We start from the raw sequence: 26346 nt of genomic DNA on the forward strand, positions 1-26346 counted from the left end.
GTATTACAACCGTATGTTTGATTGTTTGTTTCTCGTTTAAAGCCGATTCTGAAATCATTGGCATCGATCTCCGCAATGGGGATAGGATGGCATGTATCAACCAAGTCAGAGAGTGTGACTACCTGGACCCGTTAGTCACCTCTGACGACAACCATGGGTTGAAGACCAATATTGAAGACCAATACTAACCCAGATCTTCACGGGGGAGACAAGCATGGGTTGTTGAAGACCAATTCTAACCTAGATCTTCACGGGGGAGACACGCATGGGTTGTTAAAGACCTATTCTAACCCAGATCTTCAAGAAGACATAAATGACAAGTACAAATGTTTTATGCGTGGGGGCACAGGTGGCCCAGTCGTCTAAGGCGCCGCGATTCGCTGTGCAGAGTTGCGTCCCTTGGGCACACCAGAAACCTATGATTGTGGGTTCGAATCCCGGTTCGCCCCGATTATATTTCTAGGTTTGAACCTCTGATAACTCGAATTAGTTACGAAGGTCCCGTCATCTTCTGCACAAGGACGTGTGACTTGTGAGTCTATACCATCTCATGCAATACATGTTAGTCTATACCATCTCATGCAATACATGTTAGTCTATACCATCTCATGCAATACATGTTAGTCTATACCATCTCATGCAATACATGTTGGTCTATACCATCTCATGCAAAACATGTTAGTCTATACCATCTCATGAAATACATGTGAGTCTATACCATCTCATGCAATACATGTTAGTCTATATCATCTCATGAAATACATGTTAGTCTATACCATCTCATGCAATACATGTTAGTCTATACCATCTCATGCAATACATGTTAGTCTATACCATCTCATGCAATACATGTTGGTCTATACCATCTCATGCAAAACATGTTAGTCTATACCATCTCATGAAATACATGTGAGTCTATACCATCTCATGCAATACATGTTAGTCTATATCATCTCATGCAATACATGTTAGTCTATACCATCTCATGCAATACATGTTAGTCTATACCATCTCATGCAATACATGTTAGTCTATACCATCTCATGCAATACATGTTAGTCAAAACCAGGCAATAACGAAATTACAGATTATAACGAAACTTCAAGAGAATTACAAACGGCAAGAACTGAACTGAACTCAATCAATGACCATTTTGCCTTGTCAGTGTGAAACTAACTAAAGAAGTCATCAGTTCGTGTACGAGCCAGACACTTACGATAAAGGGAGAAACTTTGCGGGGAGGTAACTCTTTTATGACAATAGTTCCGGCAGAGTGAAATATCAAGTGTTATATTCACTGCAGTGAAATATTAAGTGTTATGTTCACTGACACACCAAAGATCATATTAAGTGGTGATTCTGAGCTTCGAACTCAGGGCTGTCCTATGCTGACTACCTATCGATTGCAACAATGCCACTAATTGCCAAGTAATGGCATTGATAATATAAATGAAAACAAATATACTTATAAATATGTTTATTCGAACATAACGAATATCAGAATATCGACAAAAATCAACATTTCAAACCACAATCTGACAATCAGTTGAGTTTAATTTAATACATAGTTAATTCATGATTCACTTTACTACATACAATACTATGGTTACATCCTCAGTGCTGACACATGTGTGTCGGGTTGTCAGAGGATAGAGACGGATGTATCGGAACTGACATATTGCACTCCTTGCACACAATGACGTTTCAGTTCGTCACAGAAGATATGTACAAACCAGTTGTCCTTTGATCGGATCAAGTGAGCCGTGTCTGCCATCATCACTGTTGTAATCAACATTGTCATCACCAGTGTCATCTTCATTGTCATCACATCGTTTTCATTGCCATACAGGGCCGTCCAGGTTTTGAGATTCCTGTCTGTTATTGGGTGAGGTTGATACACATGCTTAGAAGCACTTCCTGTGCACAATGGATGGGCCGGACTCATCGTACTCCTGCTTGCTGATCCACATCTGTTGGAAGGTGGACAGAGAGGCTAGGATGGAGCCACCGATCCAGACGGAGTATTTCCTCTCTGGGGGAGCGATGATCTTGATCTTCATTGTGCTTGGGGCAAGGGATGTGATCTCCTTCTGCATTCTGTCGGCGATACCAGGGAACATTGTAGAACCCCCTGAGAGAACAGTGTTGGCGTACAAGTCCTTACGGATATCAACATCACACTTCATGATGGAGTTGTATGTTGTTTCGTGGATACCAGCAGATTCCATTCCCAAGAAGGATGGCTGGAAGAGGGCCTCTGGACAACGGAACCTCTCGTTACCAATGGTGATGACTTGACCATCGGGCAACTCGTAGCTCTTCTCCAGGGAGGAGGAAGAGGCAGCAGTAGCCATTTCCTGTTCGAAGTCAAGGGCAATGTAGGCCAACTTCTCCTTGATGTCTCTGACGATTTCTCTCTCAGCAGTGGTGGTGAAGGAGTAGCCGCGCTCAGTAAGGATCTTCATGAGGTAATCAGTCAGGTCACGACCGGCAAGATCCAACCTCATGATAGCGTGGGGAAGGGCATAACCTTCATAGATGGGGACAGTGTGGGTGACACCATCACCAGAGTCCAAAACAATACCCGTGGTACGACCAGAAGCGTACAGAGACAGAACAGCCTGGATGGCTACATACATAGCTGGAGAGTTGAAGGTCTCGAACATGATCTGGGTCATCTTTTCACGGTTGGCCTTGGGGTTGAGGGGAGCCTCTGTCAGGAGGACGGGGTGCTCCTCTGGTGCAACGCGGAGCTCGTTGTAGAAGGTGTGATGCCAGATCTTCTCCATGTCGTCCCAGTTGGTGACGATACCATGTTCGATGGGGTACTTGAGTGTGAGGATACCTCTCTTGGACTGAGCCTCGTCACCGACGTAGCTGTCCTTCTGACCCATACCGACCATCACGCCCTGAAACATGAAATCGATTATGTCATTATGAATGATATCATGTTTCGTTTGACATTTGCACAAAATGTATGTGTTGTTCTAGAACAATACAAATCAACCATATCAATAGACATCACAGAAACAGAACTAGATAACCACCATCTGTATCTGTTTTTAAATAAATCAATTGGTATGGTTTTCGTTCACTTTGATGTGGGCGAGAAAGCTTTCAGTAATATCTCAAAACAGCGGAGCCCCGTTTATGCGGACGGTAGTATACCAAAGATTCCGTCGGGATTAACAAATGTCCGTATTAATTAATTCTTTGTATTGATGTTACTTTGTATACAAGTCATGTAACCGTTCCCAACAAGATTGTCCTGAAGATGAGGATTAACAGGGTTGGGACTAACCTTATTGTTCGAGGTGTCTGCGTTTCCTACACACATATACCCGAGTAGACCTGCACAAGTCTCTAAGGCAATACAAATTATTACTTAATTTCTAGATTATAATCCTTAGAAATGTCCTCATATCTAGACCTGCCTATTAGAGGATAGAATTACTACACATCCATGTACTTTTGTTTCAGTACAACAACTACCCGAGCACCCCCAATAATACGAATATTCTGTCCTGGCCCCATAATCAAGGCGGTATTCTTTCACCCCTCCTCTCTGGCTGAAGTGCTGACTAAAATCAATTCACTGTTTCGCCGTCAACAGAGTACATGTATGTATTACCTGATGTCTTGGACGTCCGACGATGGAGGGGAAGACAGCTCTAGGAGCATCGTCACCGGCGAAACCGGCTTTGCACATACCGGAGCCGTTGTCAATAACCAAGGCAGCAACATCATCATCCATGGCTGTTGAGGTGTAGTGTACCAAGAGGTGAGATTTGAACTTTTCAGTCTAGAGAAGTAGTGCTACAGTGACAACCGTCTCAACTCGACCTGCCTATATACTCGCCCCGTTATCTCCTGTGGTATAAAACTCCGTATATGGTCGTAACACAGCTTGGTGTTAGTCGTCTGTTTGTTGGACATGCCCATATATAGGCATTACCACATCGTGCCTGGCCCTGAGCCACCGACAGGCAGCATAGCTCGGTAGTACTGGGGGGCACCCGGGCTCTGTCCTTAGTCAGCGGGGCGCAAGCCGCTACTGCGCAGGACAGACTGTCACAGTTAGGTCGGTCAGGAGCTGATATTTATATTTATTTATGGCTGTGGCGTTCTCTGTTCATGAATGATTGTATAAGTAAACATGATAACGTGGATGTAGATTTTGACACTAGGCCATATAAAGTCATGGATTGCTGTGTTGTATAAATGACATAAATGTATAAATAAGTCAGTTCAATAATCGATCTTTACACTTGTTCTTAAACGGAAGAAGGTTTTTGTGCACACTATATGCGTTAACTTATATATGCATTTTACTGTGGACAAATTAGGAATTTCGACTTATGTATTAAATGTCGATTACTTTTTTTCTTTTCTGGCTCCACCGGTATGATATCTAACACTCGTGAAACGTGTTCAAGGAGAACATTAAGATAATATGATCGTGACTAGAATACCAGAGACAACGGCGTGCATTAACACGCATTATAATTCAGCACGCGACTCTCCTCGGAGTTATCTGTGCTCATCATCTGCCTGCATTCTATCAGTTGATTCCATGATGCCAGCAGCTGAATCTTGTGAAACACGCTGTTATGAAATACCATGACTGAAAATATATTAAAACATTCAGTATTTCAATCACGTTTATTCATAATCAGATTATATATTTCGAAACGTCTGTTCCTTCGGATCAATTGCGTAACATTACATTATCTTATTGCCATATGGTCCTCTCGGCAGTGTTATCAGCTGACATCGTTTATGCAAATACTTACAGAATGTTATCACAGGCCCATGTTAATCAACTTGCTCCTACACGCACTACGACTCCACCTGGGTGTGGGTGTGGGGTGTGTAGGGGGTGTGGGGGGTTGGAGGGGGTGGGGGTGGAGGGGTACGATAAGAGGGTAGGACTTATTGTACTCTCTCCCGTGGTGTCAGGGTATAATATACCAGTTGGGAGTTGTTGGTGTGTGGAGGTGGTGTGTGTAGTGAGTGAGTGAGTGAGTGAGTGAGTGAGTGTCTCAAAGGTTTTTTTTCTAAATTAGGAATCAGACTGGATCCCTCTAACTAAAAGACGTTTATGAAATAAACTTACACTTATCTTCAACATACAACTTTGAGCGTTCCCATGAAACGTGTCTTAATTAGTTCCAAATTCCAATATCAAACCTGCATGACTTATTACAGGGTAAACATACAGGTCCCACACCCGTCGTCAGCCTTTCAAACCTACAACTTTAAACTTATGATCAAGAAAGAATAACTAAAGAAAAAGTTTTATTCCAAGAGGTGATCCCAAAGCCAGCGTTCCGAGTACTCTACTCCATGACATGGGTATAAAAATATATATCACACAAGAACAAGGCACAGATGCACAGAGTTACTGAAATGTTCCCTGATGATCGTTCTTGTTCTTGTCATTGTAACTGTTTCCGGTGACTGTTCTAATTTTGATACCATACAGTTATTGTCATTGATAAAATATAACGAAATATCAAAAACTCAGGACTGTCTTGAAGGAAAGCGAAAGTCATTAATCGTGTACATGATTTTATTTCAGCGAGTGAGTAAGTATTTAGCTTCCCATCACCAGTGTATAATCAGTGTAGAAACGAGAGCAACATATAACATGGTACAAACCTCTCAATGAAGGAAACTTGAAACGTTGAGAACATATCACAGTGTCAGTGCATACAAGAGAGAAAAAAAGTTAGACATATTAGTTAATCGACTATTTACAATTGAAAGCTGGCTATACACCATCTGCCACCTGAGCTATTAGCTTCCTGCATCGCGCCCCGGGAGGACTTACGTCATCAGCCCGGGTGTGGTTGCTGACCTAGTAAAATGATATCTAACGTTATTTATAACATTGCTGCATATACATGCATGTCACGTGCCTTGTTTGTGTATACCTTCTGGTTGTCTAGCCTCTAACCTCCAGTTTGTCTGTCTCTACAGAATAAATTAAAATTGAACCAACTTAAGATTAGAATCATTTGGCAAGTCTAGAATGCCTATCTAGAACTATTCTTCTGGGCTCCAATTTCTGTTTTAATTTTTGTTTTGTAGATACATATTTTTAAATAAGATAACTTTATTGCTCGGACTAAACTTTAGTCTATACCATCGCATGGAGAGCGGATTGGTGTGCAGTGGAGATATCACGAAAGGTTTTCACTTGTCCGAGACCTTTGCCTTTTAGAAAATAAATATTCATGGTAAAAATAAATAGTATCGTCAAATGACGACGTTAGTTTAGTGAGTGAGTGAGTGAGTGAGTGAGTGAGTGAGAGACCCATCAAACAGTGCACCTGTGTGGGGAATCAAACTCCCCTGTGTGAAGCTTAACCTGAAACGAAGCCCCAAAGAAAGTGACGTGTAACCTGAATGTTTGGTGAAATACACTCCACTAGTCAACTTGCCCTTTATTTGTGTGGAGCAATGTTCAGCATCTGCAGCCATTGTGTCTACATTTCACAACTACTGAGGTACAATCAAGCATGCTCTTTCCGTGAAGATTTTGAAGAGCGTCATACGACTCTTGCTCCAAAGCTGTTTGATCATGGGTACGACATTCAAGGCCTAAGCGAAACTTTCAAAACGTTTTTTTTTTATGGTAGACATGTTAAGGAAATTTCCAAACTTGACGCATCAGCGGCAAAAAGATGTCCGATGCAATTCCCTATTTTGACTTGTACCATATCTTCCCGTGACGTTTCGGGTGAACAATTAACTTGCTTTTGCATGTGTTTGTGACGGGTGTCACCGGTGGGACAGCATGTTAGAATACCTGGTATCATCACTGTTTGATAGTGGTTCACAAACACATGATCGTGACATAATCGGAATTCTATAATTAACCATAGATTTCTTATGAATACGTAATGACTTTTGTCGAATTATTTACAATAGTACGTATATTGTATTGACTAACCAAAGATCATATTTAGTGGCGATTCGAACTCATGGCTGTCAGCTGCAAAGCATGGCAACATCATCGCCAACACCATCATCCACAGCGGCAGCATCAACAACATCACCATTCATAGTGTACAAAGTATATACCTTTCTCAGTTTACGAATCACTTATATCAAACACGAATTACCACAATTCATGTTCACAAAGGCGTCGGCATAATGTTGTACGCTGAGCGCAAAGGTGAACAAATTCAGAATTTCATGCTTTCTACAGATGTGGCAAGTTACACCACCATATTTCTGTACTGAATGTCATTGAACTTAATCCTTCCTTCCACGCCGAACCACTGGTTGATGGTGAGTCGAAAGTATGGAGAGTGAGTGAGTGAGTATGGATCTACGCCTCTTTTAGCTATGTTCCAGCAATATCACAGCGGGGCACACCGGAAATGGGCTTCACACATTGTACCCAAAATCGAACGCTGGTCTTCGGCGTGACGAGCGAATGCTTTAACCACTAGGTTAACCCACCGCCCGTGAAAGTAGACTCCCCTCCCTTATAGATATATACCCGCAAGGCTGTTACTCTATTACACAGATGACGTACATGACGTTGGAAAAGGCTAGGATGTTTCAGTTTGAGGGTGTGCCCCTGAGAAAGACGTACATTGATAAATAAATAGTTCTGAAATTGCTTTTTATTTGCTTTTTAAGGTATATACCCAAACACGCAATTTTATAGATTCTTTGTGAACTGTATACGATAAGGGAGGAACTAGCTATCGGCTGCTTATGTCCCTCGTGTTAATGACCCCATGAAGATCGAGGTTAGAAGTGGGCTTGAACAACCCATGCCGGTCGTAAGAGACGATCAACGGGATCGACTAAAAGCATGTCACCGTATTCAACTTGTGTAGATCGATGCTCATGATGTCAATCACTGGATTGTCTAGTCCAGACGCGATTATTTAAAGACTGTCGTCAGATAACTGGAATATTGTTATCAACAACAAACAAACACAACTAGTTTTAATAAAACCTTATAATGGGCTTTTTTACATAATGTCAGAAATACATTTACGTATGTTTATTTGTACGAAAGAATATCAGAATATCGACATAAATCAACATTTCAAACCACAAACTGACAATTAGTTGAGTCTTATTTAATACACAATCAATTAATCAAACTTTACCGCATACAATATTATGGTTATATACTCAGAGTTGACACATGTGTCGGGTTGTCACATATTGCACTCCTTGCACACAATGGCGTTTCAGTTCGTCACAGAAGATATGTACAAACCAGTTGTCCTTTGATCGGATCAACTGAGCCGTGTCTGTCATCGTCATCACCAGTGTCATCTTCATTGTCATCACATCGTTTTCATTGCCATACAGGGCCGTCCAGGTTTTGAGATTCCTGTCTGTTATTGGGTGAGGTTGACACACATGCTTAGAAGCACTTCCTGTGCACAATGGATGGGCCGGACTCATCGTACTCCTGCTTGCTGATCCACATTGGCTGGAAGGTGGACAGAGAGGCAAGGATGGAGCCACCGATCCAGACGGAGTATTTCCTCTCTGGGGGAGCGATGATCTTGATCTTCATTGTGCTTGGGGCAAGGGATGTGATCTCCTTCTGCATTCTGTCGGCGATACCAGGGAACATGGTAGTACCTCCTGAGAGAACAATGTTGGGGAACAAGTTATTACGAATGTCAATGTCACACTTCATGATGCAGTTGGATGTGTTTTCGTGGATACCAGCAGATTCCATTCCCAAAAAGGATGGCTTGAAGAGGGCCTCTGGACAACGGAACCTCTCGTTACCAATGGTGATGATTTGACCGTCGAGCCTCTGTCAGGAGGACGGGGTGCTCCTCTGGTGCAACGCGGAGCTCGTTGTAGAAGGTGTGATGCCAGATCTTCTCCATGTCGTCCCAGTTGGTGATGATTCCGTGCTTAATGGGGTACTTGAGGGTGAGGATACCTCTCTTGGGCTGAGCTTCGTCACCGACGTAGCTGTCTTTCTGACCCATACCGACCATCACACCCTGAAACGTGAAATATCATTATTCCTGATATTATCTTTTGTTTGACATTTACACAACTTTGATTTTGTACAAATCAAACAGCATATTCAGAAACATGTCAGAAACAGAAGTTAACTGGCACCCCTATATGTTCGAAGGCAAAGCACTTGGTACAGATTTAGTTCAAGTGATATCCCAATACTTCACCGAACCTTATAGTTTGAGGTGTATAAGTTTCTCATATAAAGATACTCGAGGGTATGCACCACCAATAAGACGTTATCCAAGCCTGATCCTAAACTGCCGACAAAAAGAAAATATACACCAATATTTGATAGTGGCTAAAAATGGTTACTCGATGGTGATGTATTTGATACGGGTATCATTGGCGATATTACATGTATCATATTAATGAGTATCACACAACGGATGACGTGCACATGACGTCTCAAGGAACATGGGGGACGCAGTTTCACAGTACATAGTCATGAGCAGGCTGAAGGTGAGGTGAAATATGGTTTAACGTCGAGTCCAAGACGTGCATGCTCGTGCGTGTGTGGCTCTTGTACTGGTCTGGACTGATGCCGGTTTTATAATGCTAGCCCACTGAGATACCATGGTCTCAGTTTAACGTGAATACCCCACTCAGACACAGTATACTGACTCAGAGCCGACCAGTTCTTGTTTTAACCCCTTAATGTCGAACGCCAGGCGGGGTAACAACAATTACCATCTTTTAACGTCTTTTAGTATGAAGCGGCTGGGGTTCGATCCCTGACCGTCCGCCCTGAAGGCGGACGCTCTACCACTAGGCCACAGAGGCGGTCTTGAGCAGAGTGAAGCAGGTACTGTCATGGTCAGTTTGAGTTGGTTCACAAATACCAGACATTCTCACCACGAACACAATGCAGGCCTAGCCTCCCCGTCTCATCGTCAGCCGCCAGATGGCGTCATTTCGAATCCGTTGCCACTCATATCTTCCGGATGTTTGCGGTTTGGTGGTGGATAAGGACGCCTCCTCATCTGACGATCCAGATCATCCCACAAGTGTCATTCATGTAGATCTGGCCCCTGAGATGTCCCTTCGGCCACAATTCCTTCCGACACCACCCCCCTCCGCCAACATATGGACGCACTTGGATGGATCCTGGCGCCAATCGTTCCCCCTCCGACTATAAACCTCAACACGACCATCATTATGGAATAAGGAGAATCTGCTTTCGTCAATGATCTGCAAGCTTTGCTCAGTGACGTCTTTGACGTTGATGTTCATGGGTCAAAAAATGGTTTTGGCGATGTTTCACTGCTGCATGCGCATCGTCCAAACCAGCTTTTGTGTTTTGAACCTTAAGTTAACAGTGTTTCGGGGACTGTTTTCAGCCTAGTAACGCTTTGACAATGTTTATATTATTTTTAATAAATTCCAATGTGTACTTTCATTTGCCCGGCAGTTTAGTAATCATAATGTTGTACGGTGGGATTCTATCTCCCCTACTTCCCTGAACTGTTGACTAAAGTCAATACACGTTTTATCCGTCAACAGAATACATGTATGTGTTACCTGATGTCTTGGACGTCTGACGATGGAGGGGAAGACCGACCTCGGAGCGTCGTCACCAGCGAAAGCGGCCTTGCACATACCGGACCCGTTGTCAACAACCAAGGCAGCAACATCATCATCCATGGCTGTTGAGGTGTAGTGTTCAGAGAGGTGAGATTTGAACTGTTTAATCTTGGGAAGCAGTGCAACTCAATACTCTGACAACGCATCTGGTCGACCTGCCTATATACTCCTGTGAAATAAAAGTCCACATATGGTCGTGGCAGGAATTTGACTTAGTTTGTGGAATATGCCCTTATATAGACAATCTCAGAGCCACAGACATGGGACATATTTTTGTCATCTAGCTAGTCAAAGTGGGGCACTCGGGCACGACACCCAATGAGTTGGGCGGCGGCTGCTGCCGTTCAGGACAAGCTATGCAGTTAGGTCCCTCATGTGCTGATTTAGTTTTACTTTATGGTTGTGGCGTTTTCCCTGTTCTTGAAAAATGGTGCTGGTAACCATGACACACATGGATGTAAATTTTGACACTAGGCCATATAAGAAAGAATTAAAAAGATTAATGTGTTGTAGAAAAGACTTTGTACTTGAATCAGTTCAATAGTTGAAATGTACTTGTCCTCAAAAGTGAATGAGTGAGTATGGTTTTACGCCACGTTTACCAATATTCCTGCAATATCATGGCGGGGGGCACCAGAAATGAGCTTCACACATTGCACCTATGTGGGGAATCGAACCTGGGTCTTGATGGAATATTGCTTTAACCACTAGGCTACCCTATCGCCCCTGTCCTCATCAGGGAGGAGGGTGAGGTGAAATTGGGTTTAACGCCACGTTCAAGACTGAACCTCGACCATCAGCAGACGTTCTACCGACTAGCTACGTGGCGATCCTATAAGAAAGAAGGTTTTTATGAGTACGTTAAATATGTGAAGAGTATGTATTTTATTATTTTTTAAGACTTATGAGTTGATATTTTGAATTATGTATTGGATTATTAATTAATTAATGACGATGATATGGTCGTGACTGGAATACCAGACAAAACGGCATTCATTAACATGCATTGTGATTCATCCCGCCTTGGTGTTGTTGTTGCTTATACACCTTCTCTCCGCCACCCTGTCTGCCTTCTCTCCGCCCTTCCACCCTGTCTGCCTTCTCTCCGCCCTTCCATCCTGTCTGCCTTCTCTCCGCCCTTCCATCCTGTCTGCCTTCTCTCCGCCCTTCCACCCTGTCTGCCTTCTCTCCGCCACCCTGTCTGCCTTCTCTCCGCCCTTCCACCCTGTCTGCCTTCTCTCCGCCACCCTGTCTGCCTTCTCTCCGCCACCCTGTCTGCCTTCTCTCCGCCCTTCCTGTCTGCCTTCTCTCCGCCAACCTGTCTGCCTTCTCTCAGTCAACCTGCCTGCCTTCTCTCAGCCAACCTGCCTGCCTCTAAAAGAGTACCCATGCATGCCGTAATAGTCGACTATGCTTGTCGTAAGAGGCGACTAACGGGATCGGGTGGTCAGGCTCGCTGACTTGGTTGATGCATGTCATCGTATCCCAACTGCGTGGATCGATGCTCGTGATGTCAATCACTGGATTTTATGGCCAAGACTCGATTATTTACAGACCGCCGTCATATAGCTGGAATATTGCTGAGTGCGGCGTTAATCAAGAAACAACAAACAAATCTAAAAGAGCATTCCACGACGCCAGCAGATGAGTCGTATCTTATGTAAAGACGGCTATAGGAAACACCGCGATGGAATATTTAGGAGATAACCCTACTGTGTGATATTCGAAGTCGCCTTTTCTCTTACCGTAATGTGGAACCGAGCATTTTGAATCTTCAGGACGCTTTAATAACGGTAGTCTTTCAGAACGTATAAAATACATTAAATACACAGCTTTACAAAATGAATTGGTGAAATAACCCTCGATAGATATACGTATAATTTCATCGCAACCTGTTGCATATTTGCACGGCTTTGACCAACATGGCGTGACAGAATGTAGAAATAGTGAAATAAAAGCAACTTATATTAATTATTACTAGTTGAAATAAATAGAATGGAAAATGTCATCCCCGAATGCACAATTCCCTGACACCAGGCAGCAGAAAATGTCCTACATTGCCCGTGACACGCCAGTACATATACGATACAGTGATCCCCCACCACACACACACACACACACACACACACACACACACACACACCTTAATGCGAATGCTGTCACCGAAAAAATCGTCCAGAGAGCATTATTTCGCAAATTCAGGGAACCATAAATGCCTCTTAAATTACATCAAATGTGAAGCACTAGTGAAAAATGAAAATGAAATTCATTTCATTCTTGTTTGCCCTATTTATGAAGATATTCGCTCGAAATATTTCCCATATTTAGACTTCATTACTGGTAATAATCGTAAAGACACACTAGTTAGAATGTTAAACTCTTCTGATGTAAACAATCTTGAGAACTTAGCCAGTTATGTTGAATATGCTATCTGTCTTTGTTCTTCTTACCTGTAAATAATATTTCATGCATCACATGATAACTAAATTGTATATATCTGTATGTGGGCCTGAGGCCTTATTACCGAATAAACTGATTGACTGATACTCGGAGATTTCTTATGATTATAAACAGGGCTTTTATTTGCCCTCATTAGTTGTCGGACAGCCAGGGTGATCTCGGAATAGCGAACCATCATTCACATCGTCCCAACGATTTTATAAATGAAACTTAAATAAAACGTATCATTTAAAGAATGTAATGTATATATTCAATTATAAAAGCTGTTTGAAGCAGTCAAACAAATGACAACATCCATGTGGTTCCTTGAGGTGAATGTGCTCAGCTCTAGAACACAAACACCGGGATCTCCCAAGCCTCGTTCTAGCATGACACGGGGGATTTCCCAAGCCTCGTTTTGGCATGACTCAGGGATTTCGCTCCTTTCACTTTAAAATAGCTGACTCATGTTTGTTTTCCTCCGTCAAGTCGGTATTTGTGGACACTATCAGCACTGACATTCTCACTAGACCTCACCTGTAGTGTCTTCAGGAATACACACTGAATGAAGGTTAGATTTATGCATTTTTCAGAGCACATAACTTGTAACGGGATGAAAAACGTGTCAGTAGAGGGACGAGCAACGCCCCCTTTTCCGACCTATTGTACTGCCCGGATGAGGGTATGCGGGTGTGAACACCGCGAGGGTGTCGCCTCAACGCAGTACTACGGGATTAAGTATACTGCAGCGTTTGGGTGGGATAGGTATCGAGTTGAAAAAGTAGAGCGGGCCAGACCGGGTCAGAGTTCGATGAGCATGAGTAATATACACTTATAGCTTGCCACACATGCAGCACCGGCGCCGATCTCGATATCGAACCAAGCATAGAGGTTGAGGCATATGTTTATCTCCATATAAGGCAGTGCGTGTCCATTTATAGCGATCTGGAAGCACGTGTTTATATTGTTTCCAGATATGGTCACATAAACACACATACTTTATTTCCATTTTCAGGCAGAGTATATATAGTCAACATCGTCCGGAGTTTCTGTACAGGTGAATTGTTCGTGACAGTCCACAGCTAAAAAATATATCAACATGTCGAAGGCGTCGGGAGCTCATGTGATCATTGACATCGGCACCTACCAGACCCGAGCCGGCCTAGCTAACGACTCAGCACCCCGTGTCGTTCAGCCGACCCTTGTGGGACGAGGGGTGGGAGAGGTAATACTGACACTTTTCTTTGTCTATCAGATAGCTTAGTAGGCAGTATGTTTAACGTGTGGACCTCCAGATACCGCGGATCTATGATAAATCTGACGTATATCTCCGGGGAATAAGGGAAACGGTGGAAGGATACAGCTCGCACGTGATGAAGCAACGCGCATTCTATCGCGTGTAGCTCCTAAGGTATCGACAGACCATCTCTCCACCTCGTCGAGAGGCCCCGATCCAGTGAATGGCTGGTCTTGTGCCTCCCGCTACCCCGCACTGTCGAGAGCGCTCGAGATCTCCTCACTTCCTGGTTTGGTCGGATAGAAGAAGGGAGGAGGGGTCGGTGATGCTAAATATAACCCGGCAGCGTGAGAAGGCTGTATCCAACGTGCACGCGCGCGTCCAATGTGCAGCAACCCATCCCTTCTCCCCCCCGGCTCCGTGTCGGCTAGCGTTACAGGCGTCGCCCACATGACCCCCCCTTCCCTCCCCCAAGTTAGGCCAGCGCAGCTGAGAGGTAGACTAGGCTCTGTGTGCACGTGTCTATACTGTTTAGTTACCAAAGCGGATGCGCAATCCTATATTAGGACTAGTCGTTGGTCGGTTTAAATGATTACAACCGTTGATGGATAACGATCTTTGAAATCGAAATCTGACCCAGTTGAAAGAATGCGCGTCTGACATGGCAGCATGTCGTAGGCTTATCATTCAAACAGGAAAAAACATGTTATTTGAGTAAATACCGTATGTTCTTTATATTAAAATGAAAATATAGACTAAATACATTCAGGGTAAATTGTTTTAGTGAGGAAATATGTTGTCTATGACCTTTTCCACACCAATGAATTGTTACATCTGGAAGTTATGCTCTAGCTGGATAATTGTTATCTTTGGTAACATGCTTAGGAGATTAACTCCTGGAGACAAGGAATTATCTTTGACACACGCATGCAGTCCTTGTTGCTACATTGTGTATTCGTGTGTAGAGGGTGACGTCTGTACGTTTCGGGGGGAGGGTGGGGCTGCTACTCATACCCATCAAACACCCCCACCCGGTCACTATGTCACGTGTGTAGAGATAGTTTCACCGGCCATTCCGTGCATGTACAATGGATATATTCCGGTAATACACACGTGCATCATGCACACGACAGGCGCTCTGTGAAACCTACTGGTGTCATTCCTCGCGTTTATTGGGGTAGGAGCTCAGTGAGGCTTGGGGTGAACTTCAGTGAGACGGGGGTGGAGCGCAATGAGATTGGGAGGGAGTAGGGAGAGAAGCGTCGGTCTTTGTTCCCCTCGGGGAATACCACGAACAGCTGGGAATCAGTTCTGCCGTGACAGACATTCCGATGAGGACTTAGCGTTTTGCCACCCCCACCACACCCCCTCCCCCCCCTCCCCCTCTCCCTCCCCCTCTCCCTGCCGCGCTGCGCCATATAGGACAAAGGGCGACAGATCGACATCCCCTACGCTCATGGTTTAGTTTAATTGTTCATGTAATATTTTGTCCATTATGAGTCATAGTCCACTTCCCGTGTCCGACAGGGTGGTCAGTCGACTTCGGCTACAACTACATCACGTAACGCCAGCTTTTGTAAGAGTGGCAGAAAAGATAATTTTTTAATAATAAATGTCAACAGTCTTTGTTGAGCTTAAGCACTACTAACGGTATGAAATAATGACTTTTTCCTTTTATTGGGAAGTTATTTATGAATTAAGGCGACACTCTTTGGTGTCTCCCCTGTACATATGTTTTTCACGTGACTGCTATATATCACATGTGTTACATGTCATGAAGTCCAACATTGACAAAACAATTTATATAACACTTCCTTGTTCACTCTGCAGAGAGGGCATAACCAGGGATTTTACGCCGCTTCATAAACTACTTCACTGACGTGAAGGCATTGCAGCTGTCTATTTCAGTCCTGGAATCTATGTTGTGCATCGAATCCAGGTCAGCTGTGTGATGTTGACAGCCTTGTCTCAGGGCTACACTACACAGCATGTAGAGTATGCGAATGGGACATCGCCTGCAACATGGCGGACATTGGTTATTTGACTGACACATAATTATGAAATACATAATTTGGACAAAGTTGGGGGTTTTTTTTAGTTAAACTCCATCATTCGATCCTTGGTTGATAGGCTAGAAGTACACGCACAATGTAATTGTCTTAAATGACAACCAACAAGATAAACAACGCCAGTATCATATGGGTTGGATAAAGAAAACAAACGATTCCTCTTGGGGACAAAGGTCGTTTAATAATGACAATTTTTTAATCGAAAACATAAAACTTCAGATCAAACAGACTGAGAAAAAATCACCAAATTTCTGAACAACGTGTAGTTTGCATGTTACGTTTGGCGCCTGTGATGTTCCCCTTGCAGCAATAAAAAAACAAATACCGCTTACAGCATTATCAGCAATATGACATTTGGGGTTGTCTCCCCATAACTGTTAAAATATATGGACACTAAAACAAATGTCATGGCATTGCCGTTTAAATTAAAATAAACTAGGCTTTATTTCTTACAAATTAAACTCCGGAACTACCAGGACTGGACAGAGTAGATCTGTGTTTGTTTTTATGTTGATATACATATATATACACGCATGTATGCACGTGTGTTTTTATCTCAACCGAATATTCTGTGTTACAAATGGTTACCACGGACTGTTTTGGTATTAAAAGTATTGCTATTGTCATTACAGAACAAGAACGCGACCTATGTGGGTTCAGCAGCCAGGGCCAGCCGTGAGGGCATAGTGCTGAGTCAACCCGTCCGCGAGGGAGAGATCCGAGACTGGGACGATGTGGAGGCCATCTTGAGGGATGTCTTGGTGGACAAGCTGGGCGTCGAGACACATGACCGCAACGTGCTGCTCATTGCCTCGCCGTCCCTGGACCCCCAGGCCAAAGAGAAGATGGCGCAGATCATGTTTGAGAAGTTCCAGGTCGCTGGTCTGTTTGTTGCCAACAGTGGTGTTCTCAGTCTGTATGCCGCGGGGAGGCTGGCGGGTGTGGTGTTGGAGGCAGGAGACGGCGTTATCCATGCCGTCCCTGTGCATGAGGGCTTCGCGCTGCCCAAGGCTGTCACACGGTGGGCGTTTGGTGGCAGTGGACAGAGCGAGTTCCTCTGCAAACAGCTCTCTGAAAAGGGCTACAATTTGTCCGATAATCCAGAAGCAGTACGGGAGATCAAAGAGAGCTTGTGCTATGTGGCTAAAAGCTATGATCTGGAGATGGCCAAAGCATCAGATACATCCTTCCAGAAGACATTCAAGCTCCAAGACGGGAAGGTCGTCACCCTTGGTAGCGAGATGGTCAAGACGTCAGAGATCCTCTTTACTCCTTCAGTTGGAGGTCTGTCAACTTCTGGGGTCGTCGCCCTCTTGAATGAGGCCATTGATAAGTGCACTGCTGAACAACAGAAGGTCATGTATGGCAACATCGTCCTTGCGGGAGGCCCTACTCTCGCCACTGGGTTCGTGGAACGGATGAAGAAGGAGGTGAAGACTAGGGCTGCCTATGCCAACGTTGTTGCTTCGGAACACCGAGAACACGCAGCCTTTATTGGAGGCAGCACCCTTGCCGCTCTGGACGACTTCCAGTCCATGTGGGTCACGGCGGCCGAGTACAAACAGAAGGGAGCCGGAGTCATCCACGACAAATGCAAGTAAACAGAACTGTTCGGGAGGTGATTGACCAGTACATCTTGAGATGATTGACCAGTACATCTTAGAGTGATTGGTCAGTACATCTTGAGATGATTGACCAGTCCATCTTGAGATGATTGACCGGTACATCTTGAGATGATTGACCAGTACGTCGTGATTCGTGTGCTTTACACACAGCAGAATCAGTGCAACAGACTGAAATAGGTTTCCTCTGTTATGTCTAATGGGACATCCCAGGCTGACTGAACACAAACTTGATCCAAAGTGACAATGAAAGGTTTCTTTCTAAAATTGAAGTGCAGTGCAAGTTGTGTTATGTTTCAAGAGATTTTGTCAAGGGCTATTTTCATACAAATATTTTGTACATATTAATATCAAAAGTGAAAGGGATATGTTGAAGAATGTGAATATATTTAAGAAGTTCATGAAAGTGAACCACAATGAACGCTGTTTGTCTCGTTGTTTTGTCTCGCTGTGTTAATGTTTATGTGTATAGTTTGGGTTAATAAATGGCTCAGTGTTCAAGATATGCACCTCATGTTGGTTATTGTTTGCAGTCACGTCATGGGACATATAAATTATTTATACCCAATGAATTGACCCAATGTGTGTCTGTCTATACAGACATATTCTATGATATGTACCCGCGTCAGCATCTTAACGTATATTAAAATAAAAACACCCGTTCCTTCTGGACTATATATTAACAACTACTTTTGAGGGATTATATCTCTCGAAAGATTGTTTGAGGGACTATGTTTGATTAACTATGTACGGTTTGAGGTAATATATCTCACTAAGTATTGTTTGAGGTACTGTACCTTACTATGTATTGTTTGAATGGATGAGGGGAGAAGGGGGGGGGGGAGTAGCCTGGTGGTTAAAGCATTCGCTCGTCACGCTGATGACCCGGGTTCGACTCCCTACATGAGTACTATTTGTGAAATCCATTTCTGGTGTCCCCCGCCCTGATATTGCTGAAATATTGCTAAAGGTGGCGTAAAACCATACTCACTCACTCACTCACTAAAGGCATTATGTTATATAAAGGATGACTTGATCCTTCGTGAAAGCTTGAAAAAATAATAATTATGATTCAGATCGTTGAAAACAAATTGTCAGCCACAAAAGTTTAAAAACATCTCCAAATAAAATACACCCACTCATCCCACATGGTGGTATTTGTATCAAGATTATTCCAGCAACAGCCACAAAACCAGATATCTTTTATTCAACAGTCTAAGGCCCCATTGAGGGATATCTTACTTGATATTGTTTGAACACATGGGAAAATGTAGGACTAAACACATGGCAAATCTAGGCTTAAAGAAACCGCACGTGTAGGTCATGATGCTCATCACATGTATCCTTGAGCTCTTGGCGGTCGTGTGGAAACACGTTGAAATACCATTGGCAAGAACTACTACTTAACACGGGTTTAGTTGATAACTTGCACTACATCGTTTCTGGAAGAGTTGTGAGGAAAGTAGTTGTGACGTGATATTTGTTCACCATTGTGTGGTGTGGCTGGTACACGAGGAATCCCGCTTCAGTACATTCATCCGGGGATGTCGCATTCCAACGTGGATGATGGCGTTAGTGAAGCGCCGACAGTTTATTATTACACGATAAACAATACATTGTGCAGACAGTACGAAAAAACACCTGTGTGTGACAGCCACAAATAATGTCCTGATTTAGGACAGGAACAACAGATCTCCCTATCCGAGCAGCTTGTGTACCAACCTCTAGCAGCACTCTAGCAGCGTTCGAGCAATATTCCCTCAGCAGTATTCAAACAATATTCCAGCAGCAATATTCCAGCTGCCATATTCCAGCAGCAGAGTTGCAGCAGTATTCCATGAGCAGTATTCCAGCAGCAATATTCCATAAGCAGTATTCCAGCAGCAATATTCCAGCAACAGTAGTCCAGCAGTATGCCAGGAGCAGCGTTTCAGCAACTGTATTTCAGCACTAGTAGTCCAACAGCAATATTCCATAAGCAGTATTCCAGCAGAAATATTCCAGCAATAGTAGTCCAGCAGCAATATTCCAGCAACAGTAGTCCTGCAGCAATATTCCATAAGCAGTATTCCAGCAGTAATATTCCATGAGCAGTATTCCAGCAGCAATATTCCAGCAACAGTATTCCAGCAGCAATATTCCATGAGCAGTATTCCAGCAGCAATATTCCAGCAACAGTAGTCCAGCAGTATGCCAGGAGCAGCATTTCAGCAGCAGCATTCCAGCTTCAATGTTCCATCAGCAGTATTCCAGCATCACTATTCAAAGAATAATCCAGCAGCAGTATTCCAGCAATAATCCAGCTTATCAAACATATTTGCTTTTATAAAAGTTTGTAGCCGAAAATGCAGAAAAAGAAAATGTAGAAATTGCACTGCGCTGAGACTTTTGGTCGTCTTTGACGTTAAGTGTTCGTTACATTGACATTGATCTACGTGTAGGTTGGGACACAGGTGTCCAGGGCGTTAGAGGCTACGTGATTCGCTGACCAGAGTTGCGCCCCTTAGTCGTACCAGGATCATATGGTCAGAGATCCGAATGCAAGGTTCGTACTCGTCACGAACCTTACTCGTGCTTATGGTATTCACAAAAGTAATACACATCCCTTTGGGCTAACGGGAGGGCAGGACATGCTTATCCTTTTAGCGAACACCCGGTGTCATCGAGGATAATGTTAAAACTCCTCTGGTTTTTAAACTTTTATATTTGATATCAACAGTCACTCGAGTGAGATTCTCCATATGTGCTGAATATAGTCGATAAGATTGTGATAAAAAAAATCCTGAAGCCAAGGCGTCGTTTTCAAAACAGTAAGCGTTTTTTTAACGTTTTCATCATTCTTAGAATCCTAGCTGTAGCGAGTGAGTGAGTGAGTTGGGTTTAACGCCGCTTTTAGCATTATTCCAGTTTTATCACGGTGTGTCAGCTTAATGTGGGAGGAAAGCCTGACGTGATGCAGGTCTCAGACGTTTACCACTTCGGTGAAACCCACGAGCACGGGTATGGTGCTGACAAACCTAGAAACATAATCGGGGCGTCCTAGCTGTAACATACAACACATGTCATACTCTGATCCACTGTACCTTGTGAATCTAGGGCACCAGGTGAGGAAGTAAGTTTTTGTAATATATTTATAAGCTGCCAGTTTGTTTTGGTTTTTTTTTGTTCGCAGATCATTTAATCAAGTTAAATCGGTCTTACTTCCTCGACCATAACCTCAGAGTCGTACTATCCTTCACCTGAATCCCTGTAAGTGCCTGAATCGTGCGTCGTCTATTCCTCATAGGATTATAGCGTTACACAATGTCATGTTGTTTCGGTCGAATCATCGACTAGTGTAGATCGATAACCACGCCCCCTAATCGACTGCATACTATATACCATAAAAGGTAGCATGAGCCAAATACAAGCATGTATGACAGGTTATAAATACTCCACTGTAGATATGCCCTAACTTGGCGTCAGGTCAGAGTACAAACCGCACTGGTCTGCACAGTGACGGTATGTATGAATGTGTGCAGGTATATATGTATGCACGCTGGCTTGTGGATCTATTTATAGAGTACAACTCGAGGGTACGTGTACAACAGTGTGACAAGCATGTCCCATGACTTTGCACAATTCAATGTCGTGTGTGCGTGTGTCTGTGTGTGTGCGCGCGCGCGCGTGTGTGTGTATGGCTGCTTGTACTAGGTCGGGACCATTGCGATTTTATAGTGCTTGCCTACTGGGATACCATGCCGCAATTTAGTACCTCACTCAGACACAGTAATCCCCAAGACGCTACTCGATGTGAAGTCAGACACTGCTCGATGTGAAGTCAGACACTGCTCGATGTAAAGTCAGACAATGCCTATACTGCCCAATGTTAAATCAGATCCTGTATTTAATATTCCACAAACCAAGTACGCGACTTGGTATAACATCTATTCAAAGCATGCACAGTGTGTAATGGGCGTAAGGATATGTAGGTTTGTTAATGACCTATATTTCTTTCATATTTGACGTAAGGCGAGGATAAAAGGGGTTTAACGTTGCTTTCAAGTTTTATCCCCGACCGCCAGGCATGGTGACAACAAGTGTCTTTTAACATCTTTTAGTATGAAGTGACCAGGGGATCGAACCATCGATCCTTTGCCCTCCGGGCAGACCTCTACCCACTAGACAATGGGTATCACATAATGACAGCTGTCTGTATCAGATATGATTGCAACATATCAACAGAAAAATGCATAAGATCCTGTTTATCTGTTGAATGTGAGGTTGGGTGAAATTGGGTTTAACGCCGCGTCCAAGATTATTCCACTTATATATCGACGTGACGTGCATGCACTTGTGTGTGTGTGGCTGCTTGTACTAGTCCTGGATGATGCCGATTTATAGTACCGATGCCGATTTATATCTCACTGAGATTCCATGCCGCATGAATATCCCACTCTGACACAGTATACCGACTCCGAGCCAACCAGTCCTTGTTTTAGCCCCTTAATGCCGAGCGCCAGCCTGGGTAACAACAAGTACCATCTTTAAACGTCTTTTGGTATGACACGGCCGGGGATCGAACTCTGGATCTTCCGATCTCCAGGCGGACGCCCTGCCACTAGACCACGGAGGCGGTCTTTATCGGTTGTAATTACCTTCTGTATACTTAATATATACTCCTGGATATCATATAAGCACCCTTTAAATAAACGTTGTGATTGAGTATGGTTTTACAACACTATATTCTATATTGACGAGATTATACACCCGGACAACCGTACCTCCCAATTATGATATGACCTCTTTAAGCAGAAAACAGGCAATGCCACAAAACAAAACCTAGTAACAAATTGAGAATCTCACCAGAGTGTCTTTACATATCAAATATTTCAACAAAAGTTTTGAACTTACATCAACGAGTGTTGATATATTTGATATCAAAAGATACGAGGATGAGATTTTATTTATCATCCATTCTTCCAACTTTTGTAGTCTGTAAACAGTAATAACCAGTGTTAACCAGTAACCAGTAAATGAAAAATGTACAGCTTACCAGCTTCAGTGGCAGAGATATAGAGGATATTTCATGTGTCGAGTGAAATATCATGTTTCTCTCATCGAGTGACGGGGGGAAAGGAGATATTTTCACGAGAGGCGGAAAATTACAAATGTCAAACCTTGAAACGTAAATTCTCCCTACCAAACACATAGGGACGGTTCACCAGCCCTTGTATTTGCGACTTAAAAAGAAGTGTTTGAACAATCTTAAAAAATATGAACATAAGTAATATTTAAGGTCACGATAATTCTTTATCATACATTTCGATATCATTATATACAAAATCAACTTCAACCAAAAATATTCCTGACAACTAGGAGACCGCTGAGAGAAGCGAAAGAATACACGCCGGTCAAATAACCAAAAATGGCGCTTTGTGAAACGAACAGTCTCGATTGACGAGTTAAATGAGAGATATAAAGTTAATAACAAAACATTTTCGAGAGAAGAATGAATGGCAAGAAGCAATATTAACTCCATAAATGACCATCCGTCATTATTTTGCCTTATCAATGTATAACTAACGTAAAAAGGACGTCAACATTTTGTGTACAGGCTAGACACATACGATAAAGGGAGACAATTAAAGGGGAAGTAACTCTTGTATGACAATAGTTCCGTTAAAGTGTTATGTTCACTGCAATGAAAATATCACTTTTCTCAACTTCAGTCTTTCACACTGAAGTATGTAGTAAATGTGATGTGTTTTGATTATGTCTGATGACGTCACAATGACGTGCAAAGCACTGTGATGCAATTTCCATGTAGCGATATCCCATGTGATATTGTTGGAACTCACCCAGGCGATATTTCCTGAGGAAACCAGTTTCGTTATGATATTAATATTCTCTTGCAATCTTGTCATGACAATAACTGATAGTTTGTCAAATGTAACAACCATTACTAAATCATAACATCAAATTCTTTGGAATTGTTATGCCAATGTCGAAGACGAAAGTGTGATCTTTCCATGCATGTTTAATACCATGCATCAGCATGTTAATGTTCAGTATTTCTAGGTTGATATTCAATTTGCTCGTGTTTAAAAAAATCAAAAGCCACTTTTGGTGTGGGGACCTAAGGGTAATAAAGAATGTTGTGATGGGTACTCAAGGGCATAATTAAGAGAGTTTTTTAACGTCGATCTCAAAGACATTTCAAGTTGGGAAGATAGCCCAAAGTTACGCGGGCAGTAGATGTTTTCTACTTTGGTGACTGATCTGGTGTTGACTGGCCAAGGGTATGGAACTAACAGAACCTTTAACGTAACCAGAGGGTCACTTGTAGCCCCGGTTATTACCATATATAAGATAGCTAAGCGATGAATAGCATAAAGCAATGATGACTAAAGCGTGGTTTATTTCACGATAAAACACCGTTTATCATGACGTCATTTCTGGAGATTTGAATATGAGCTCGCAATTTCATGACATCATATATTGGACGACGACATTTTGTTGTGACAACATTCATGTCCTTGTCATGAGCAGCCAACTTTTGCCCTGGAATAGCAAACTGAGACAGTCTGGTTACAATACGTCACATAAATAGTCCATTGATTCAAATAGTCAAAGTTTAGAAGCACTTCCTGTGCACAATGGATGGGCCGGACTCGTCGTACTCCTGTTTGCTGATCCACATCTGCTGGAAGGTGGACAGAGAGGCTAGGATGGAGCCACCGATCCAGACGGAGTATTTCCTCTCGGGGGGAGCTATGATCTTGATCTTCATTGTGCTTGGGGCAAGAGCTGTGATCTCTTTTTGCATTCTGTCCGAGATACCAGGGAACATTGTAGAACCCCCTGAGAGAACAGTGTTGGCGTACAAGTCCTTACGGATATCAACATCGCACTTCATGATGGAGTTGTATGTTGTCTCATGGATGCCGGTAGACTCCATTCCGAGGAACGCTGGTTGAAACAAGGCCTCTGGACAGCGGAACCTCTCGTTACCAATGGTGATGACTTGGCCATCAGGCAGCTCATAGCTCTTCTCCAGGGAGGACGAAGAGGCAGCAGTCGTCATCTCTTGCTCGAAGTCAAGGGCGATGTAGGACAATTTCTCCTTCACGTCTCGGACAATTTCTCTCTCGGCAGTGGTGGTGAAGGTGTAACCACGCTCAGTGAGGATCTTCATCATGTAGTCTGTGAGATCACGACCAGCCAGGTCCAATCTCATGATGGCGTGGGGAAGGGCGTAACCTTCATAGATGGGAACGGTGTGCGAGACACCATCACCAGAGTCCATAACAATTCCCGTGGTACGACCAGAAGCATATAACGAGAGAACAGCTTGTATAGACACATACATGGCTGGAGAGTTGAAGGTCTCGAACATAATCTGGGTCATCTTTTCACGGTTGGCCTTGGGGTTGAGGGGAGCCTCTGTCAGGAGGACGGGGTGCTCCTCTGGAGCCACTCGGAGCTCGTTGTAGAAGGTGTGATGCCAGATCTTCTCCATGTCGTCCCAATTATTTACAATGCCGTGCTCAATGGGGTACTTGAGGGTGAGTATGCCTCTCTTAGACTGAGCCTCGTCACCGACGTAGCTGTCTTTCTGACCCATACCGACCATCACACCCTGACAAACAAAAGATATCAATCAAATATTGCAGAAAAAAAAATGTCAATTAATGCATATTTGTATATGGATATCGTTAATTAAACCCCAAATTCCCAAGCCTCAAAACGTAGGAAACTCCTGTAGAAGCTGGGTTGAAGGGTCTCACGCGATCAAACGTCTACCGTAACATATTTCAGTTGCTGCTCTCCATCACCTTGACTCGTCTCTACTGTCCTTAGTTGCTAGCAAACGACAACGGTATGAGACTGGGCACATCCTCTGGACCAATTACGAAACAAACATGTGCGTCATTGCCGGTGATGCCATATGCGTATTACCAGGTACTTTTTGAGCTTTAACATTAGATTTAGGTTAGATGAGATTGCATGTCCTATCGCGAAGAGGCATTTATTACTTGTTATATGGTTCAAGGAAGAAAATACACGCCAATTTATACATAGTATTGCTAAATAAAAACTTATGTGCCAACAAAAGTCAGCGAAACTATCCTAAATCATGTTGCTGAAATATAACATTAATGTTATCATCCATTGTCATCACTCATCACGACGATGCAATTTTACCTGATGTCGAGGACGGCCGACGATTGAGGGGAAGACAGCTCTGGGAGCATCGTCACCGGCGAAACCGGCTTTGCACATGCCGGAACCGTTGTCAATAACCATTGCAGCAACATCATCATCCATGGTTAGTGTTAAATAATGATATGAAAATCAAATAAAAAAGGGTGGTGATATGTTACTCCCCTGT

At 43.3% G+C, this 26346-nt stretch overlaps 4 protein-coding genes across 4 annotated transcripts in view; 1 reads left to right on the forward strand and 3 right to left on the reverse strand.

The window, feature by feature from the left end:
- Positions 1 to 18466, forward strand: part of LOC139480403 (actin, cytoplasmic 1-like) — an 85670-nt gene extending 67204 nt beyond the window's left edge. The window contains exon 3 of the mRNA XM_071263468.1: positions 17230 to 18466. Coding sequence (XP_071119569.1) covers positions 17230 to 17951 — 722 coding nt within the window. The 3' untranslated portion in view covers positions 17952 to 18466. The remainder of the gene's footprint in view (positions 1 to 17229) is intronic.
- On the reverse strand, positions 1463 to 26346 carry LOC139480404 (actin, cytoplasmic-like). Its single transcript, XM_071263469.1, has 3 exons — positions 26160 to 26346; positions 24849 to 25593; positions 1463 to 2641 (listed from the first exon to the last, which is right to left on the reverse strand). The coding sequence occupies exons 1-3, from the start codon at positions 26280 to 26282 to the stop codon at positions 1905 to 1907; spliced, it is 1605 nt and encodes a 534-aa protein (XP_071119570.1). The 5' UTR covers positions 26283 to 26346; the 3' UTR covers positions 1463 to 1904.
- On the reverse strand, positions 8205 to 8776 carry LOC139478581 (actin, alpha skeletal muscle). The gene has a single exon (XM_071261121.1). It carries the CDS (start codon positions 8723 to 8725, stop codon positions 8402 to 8404), a length of 324 nt encoding a protein of 107 aa, XP_071117222.1. The 5' UTR covers positions 8726 to 8776; the 3' UTR covers positions 8205 to 8401.
- On the reverse strand, positions 8775 to 10665 carry LOC139478331 (uncharacterized). Its single transcript, XM_071260754.1, has 2 exons — positions 10543 to 10665; positions 8775 to 9002 (listed from the first exon to the last, which is right to left on the reverse strand). Exons 1-2 carry the CDS (start codon positions 10663 to 10665, stop codon positions 8775 to 8777), a joined length of 351 nt encoding a protein of 116 aa, XP_071116855.1.

The sequence above is a fragment of the Haliotis cracherodii genome, unplaced genomic scaffold, assembly GCF_022045235.1.
Source record: "Haliotis cracherodii isolate W230 unplaced genomic scaffold, xgHalCrac1.p SCAF_4, whole genome shotgun sequence".
Taxonomy (NCBI): domain Eukaryota; kingdom Metazoa; phylum Mollusca; class Gastropoda; order Lepetellida; family Haliotidae; genus Haliotis; species Haliotis cracherodii.